We start from the raw sequence: 5,128 nt of genomic DNA on the forward strand, positions 1-5,128 counted from the left end.
TGATGTACTCTCTGAGACGAACATTTTGATATGCTACACGCACGACACGGAGTTACGGATGCAAAGTTACGACATCATGAACATGGACATTTGAAACTGAAAATTTCAGGGACTTAGTTAAAATCGCAGACAGAAAAAAAATGGTGAGTGTTGGATACTAAAGTGTGCTCAGGGCGAGGCTTAGCAGGACGCTCACCAAGTGGGTTCGGCCCAGGACGACGGAGGACGAGGCGGGCCGGAGGTGGGGTTGCTGGGCCAGGGAGGCTGGGCTAGACCGCGGGTGGAGCGGGCCAGACGTGGGGCCCACGCAGGGGTCGTCGGCGTCCTCGCGCTCTGCCGACGCAGAGGACGTAGGGCGGCGACGGCGGTTGCCCGGCCGGATCTCGCCGGATCCGGCCCGAAGCTGCGAGCTGGCGACGGCGAAAAGCGGATCTAGGCATGGCGCCCCCGGATCCGGCGATGACGAGGCCGGACGGCGACCGGAGCGGCGTCGCGCGAAGAGGAGGCGAGGCGGTGGCGCGCTGGGTTGGCGGCGCGCCCGGCGAGGCAACAGAGGCTGACGGCGACGGAGTCGGCGGCGCTCGGCGAGGTCGGCTCGGTCAGCTCCGGCGAGCTGCTGGCCGGCGGCGGCCGGAGACGAAGCCGGCGCGGAACTCCGGTAACGCGGGGACGGCGGCGGAGGCACGGGCCTCCTCGGGCCCGGCGTGGCCCGGGGCGGGTCCGATTCGGGCCTTACGGGCCGACGGCGAAGTGGGGCGGCGCGGGCACTGACGTGGCACGATCTGATTGGACGAGGGGCGGAGGCGGACATGTCCGGCGGTGGAGTGGACATGTCCGGCGCGCGGAGGAGGAAGATCTAGGGTTAGACTGCGAATTTCGGAGGGGATCACATATTTATAGGTAGAGGGAGCTAGGAGAGTCCAAATGAGGTGCGGTTTTCGGCCACGCGATCGTGATCGAACGACCGAGATGATGGAGAGGTCTTAGGTGGGTTTTGGGCCAAAATGGAAGGGTGTTGGGCTGCAACACACATGAGGCCTTTTCGGTCCCTCGGTTAACCGTTGGAGTATCAAACGAAGTCCAAATGGTACGAAACTTGACAGGCGGTCTACCGGTAGTAAACCAAGGCCGCTTGGCAAGTCTCGGTCCAATCCGGAAATGTTTAACCCCCACACACGAAAAAAAGGTAGAAATGACCACCGGAGGAGATAGGAGCGCCAGAATGCAAAACGGACAACGGGGAAAATGCTCGGATGCAAGAGACGAACATGCATGCAAATAAAATGCACATGATGACATGATATGCAAAGCATGACACGCAAGCAATGACAAGGCAACAACAGCGAATAAGCGGAGGACACCTGACACATCGGTCTCGGGGCGTTACACTGGACCACCATCAGCTATCAAGGTCAATTACCGGTCGGCGACCGCTGCCGACCTCATTTGGCTCTCGGGTGGGGCGCCGTCGCGGAAGTTGGCTGCACCCCCGCCTCCTTGTGCCTCGCGACTGCTGTCCTCGGTGACCGCCGGCCGAATCGAGCTCGGCTCTTGATGACCATCAGATCCTTCTCTCGGCCTCCCACCATTAGATCCTATGTTTCAATTGCTTTCCAATTTTTTTACACCTTAATGCCAAAAAAAAAAACTTTCTCTTCCATCCTATAATCATTTTTACATCACCAATTTTTACATCCATTGGAGATGCTCCCGGCTCAGCTCCCCCCTCTCCTCTAGATCTCCCGACGCAACAAACGCAAGGCCACCGCCGCCTCCGCAGTCGCCGCCTCTGCGACCTTGCCCGCCGCCGCCGCCGCCGCCGCTGCCGCCCCGAGAGATGGCAAAGGCATTTTACGCGGTGGGGTTCTGGATCCGGGAGACCGGTCAGGCCCTCGACCGCCTCGGCTGCCGCCTCCAGGGGAACTACTTCTTCCACGAGCAGAGTAAGAAGCATAAACACATTCCCTCGCCCCTAACAATCCCCCCCTCCCTCGTCGATTTTTGCGGATACTCCGGGCATCGCGTGGATGTGTTCTTCTCGGGCGGCCCCAAAAGAGTGAGCAGATCGAGAATGCCGCTTAGGGTTAGGGACGGTTCAGGAAATATCACGGTTATGTGTGTCCCATTAGATTGGGGCTGGGTTGTCCATTGTTAGGTCATCAAGGTCTTGCACAGATTCGAATTCAAATCGACCGTCGTTCTACGATGAGTTGCTCAGTTCATTTTGTGAAATATAGTGTTGGTTATTTACTGACGTTTCGGTTAGTTAGTTAACATGTTTAATGTATAGTATGGTAAAAATACAGAGGTGGACAGTGTACGGATTGTAGGTCACTCTTTGGTAGAACTTGCCTCTTACCCAGTTATATTTATACTAATTGCATATTAACTGAACTTGCCTATTTGGTTCTGCACATTTCTTCCTAATCGATCCCATTATCCTTGGATGTGCATATGTTGTGTTCACCCCTTATTTGTGTATCTGATGATGTTATTTTTGTCGTTTTCTGCGGTATTGTTTCTGTATATTTGTAAGCTTAGCAATCCCGTGTTAGCATTTTGATCGCACATCTCCTGAATGATATCTAAGTGTCACATTTCAGTGACAAAAAAGGCATTGCCATTTTACTTATATTGATTGACTCTATCTTCTTTGATCACTTAGTCCCTGATCAAGCTCATGAATTTGTATTCCCTCTTCATGTCACACTCTGTAGATGGATAAAATGTGTATCCATCTGTAAGTTTTTCTTCATCTGCATATTAGCTTTCTGTGGCTGTGAAGTGGTAGATGACACTTTCTGATCATTTGATCTTCTGAACGCTTATCTGCAGGATGCTGCTTATGTTGTAGTGTTGTACACTGCATCTAATTATTATTGCTATGTTTTATGTTGACATACATTATAATTGTTTGTGCTGTTGTGAGCAACTATAACTATCAAAGTGCTAACATGATTTTTTTTGGACCTACCCAGTTTCAAGGCATCGCACACTTATGAACATCTTTGACAAAGCCCCTCATGTTCACAAAGAGGCATTTGTCGCTCCAAGTGCATCCCTTATTGGCGATGTTCAAGTTGGACAAGGGTCTTCAATTTGGTACGGCTGCGTCTTAAGAGGTTTGTGCTCAATTTCCCAGTGAGCATCATTTTGGTCTCCTTTGCTAAATCAACGTACTTGATTTCAGGTGATGCAAATAACGTTCAAGTTGGATCTGGGACGAATATACAGGACAATTCTGTTGTGCATGTGGCAAAATCTAATCTAACTGGGAAAGTCTTTCCAACCATCATTGGAGACAATGTCACAGTAGGTAAATATAGATATACCTTCTGGTTCTTGTTTTAACCATTGCTTTATTCCATAGCCTCGCGATGTTTAATTGTTCATTATTTGCTTACACCAAAGTCTAGTATAGTAAAATTGTTACTGATCTTTATCGGGGTACTACTTCTCATTGGTATCCACAAATATTTCGTTATTGGAGCCCTAAATTATGCTCTCTGGACTGTAAGCATACATACCAGACAGATACCATGTTTTTATTCCAACACAATAGTATCGATAATTCGAAGACAGTTTGAGCAATTGAGCTTTTGTGCAAAACCTTAGTAGAGTTAGCTTGACATACATTTAGCAGAGGATATGCACTATAAATAAACATTTGTATTCGAAATTTGAACTCTGATATTGGTAATGGTACCCATTGCCTCTCATATTGCCCACTATATGATATGCCAGAACCAATCTGACACTAAACCTGTTTTCTTCCATGTAGGACCTTCGTTCTCATGTAAAAAAATCACTGGTATTCTGATATAATATATATGTTCCAAACTTTGTTTCGCAGGACATAGTGCTGTATTACAAGGATGCACCGTTGAGGATGAAGCTTTTGTTGGTATGGGAGCAACCCTGTTAGATGGTGTTATTGTGGAAAAGCATGGGATGGTTGCTGCTGGAGCCCTTGTAAGACAGAACACAAGGATCCCTTGTGGAGAGGTTGTGCTTTACTTCACCATTATTGTTTGGATTCTTATTTAGGTCATCTCAGACACATTTGCTCATCTTTTTTTTAATTAAGTAACTCTTGTTTGATTATCTTATCTCAGCAAGTGCTCTGTTGTTGACTATCCCTGTTCAATTTAGGTATGGGGTGGAAACCCTGCGAAATTTCTGAGGAAGCTCACAGATGAGGAGATTGCTTTTATTGCGGAATCGGCTGCCAACTACTCCAACTTAGCCAAGGCACACGCTGTTGAGAATGCCAAGCCCTTGGAAAAGATTGATTTTGAGAAAGTGTTGCGCAAGAAAGTAGCTCACCAGGACGAGGAAGACGATTCCATGCTTAGTGGCACTCGAGTGGTCCCTCCAGAGCTAGCGCCACCCAGCTCTACCCCTGCTCAATAAGCTTTGGTTATCTGTTTTTTTTTCCTTTCTTTGGTGCCTTCACCATCTTCAGTTTGAATTATTATATTATATCTCTATCTGCGCAGTGAGTTTGGCGGTTTACGTCAATTTCAATAATTTTGGGTCGAGCGATGTTCTAAAGCTGACCATGTAGTTCAGTTTTTGTATTCCATATGTTTTAAGACCTATGGAACAAACAGAACCATTTCACACAAATTTACCAGTAGCGTTCACTGCGTGCATACTTTTACTCTGGCTGAAATTGTGAGATGCACTGGAGGAGATAAACCTACGTGAGGGGAAAACAACATGCATCTTGAGGTGTCCTGTAGGCATGCATGATCTTGAGGCCGTGGTTTGGATTTATAGGTATTTTTGCTTTTTAAATTTCCAGATTTATTAGTCCCACTTGTATCTTGAGTGAAACTTTGACCGTAAATTTGAGAAGTGAAATTTAAGTTATATGACAAAAATCATACTATTGGATTCATATTTGAGTAATTGAGTTCCTTTTTGGTATAATCATACTATTTTATTAGTTAAAGTTTAACTGAAAATACAAGAGGGGCTTATAAACCTGGACGGAGAGAGTAGAAGTAATTGCATGTATATTGAGTTCAGTCTAGGCGACTTTACTTTCATAGTCGCTAGATTTTCAGCAATTTTTTCGTTTGATTTACCAGTTTTTATAGCTTAAAATATGTTGAACACTGCC

The 5,128-nt window shown here is 47.1% G+C and overlaps 1 protein-coding gene across 1 annotated transcript; it reads left to right on the forward strand.

Annotated features, from left to right (window-relative positions):
• Window positions 1–1,698: 1,698 nt before the first annotated feature.
• On the forward strand, window positions 1,699–4,663 carry LOC119330584 (gamma carbonic anhydrase 1, mitochondrial-like). The gene is made up of 5 exons (XM_037603698.1): window positions 1,699–1,943; window positions 2,979–3,122; window positions 3,191–3,316; window positions 3,854–4,005; window positions 4,153–4,663. The coding sequence occupies exons 1-5, from the start codon at window positions 1,838–1,840 to the stop codon at window positions 4,411–4,413; spliced, it is 789 nt and encodes a 262-aa protein (XP_037459595.1). The 5' UTR covers window positions 1,699–1,837; the 3' UTR covers window positions 4,414–4,663.
• The last annotated feature ends 465 nt before the right edge of the window (window positions 4,664–5,128 follow it).

This window comes from Triticum dicoccoides, chromosome 7A (genome assembly GCF_002162155.2).
Source record: "Triticum dicoccoides isolate Atlit2015 ecotype Zavitan chromosome 7A, WEW_v2.0, whole genome shotgun sequence".
NCBI lineage: Eukaryota > Viridiplantae > Streptophyta > Magnoliopsida > Poales > Poaceae > Triticum > Triticum dicoccoides.

What these genes read in the sequence shown, in the direction of transcription:
- LOC119330584 (XM_037603698.1), top strand. Translation starts at nt 1,838, where the DNA reads ATGGCAAAGGCATTTTACGCGGTGGGGTTCTGGATCCGGGAGACCGGT. An exon ending in GTACGGCTGCGTCTTAAGAG is followed by an intron (nt 3,123 to 3,190) that starts GTTTGTGCTCAA and finishes ACTTGATTTCAG; the next exon opens with GTGATGCAAATAACGTTCAA. An exon ending in CAAGGATCCCTTGTGGAGAG is followed by an intron (nt 4,006 to 4,152) that starts GTTGTGCTTTAC and finishes TGTTCAATTTAG; the next exon opens with GTATGGGGTGGAAACCCTGC.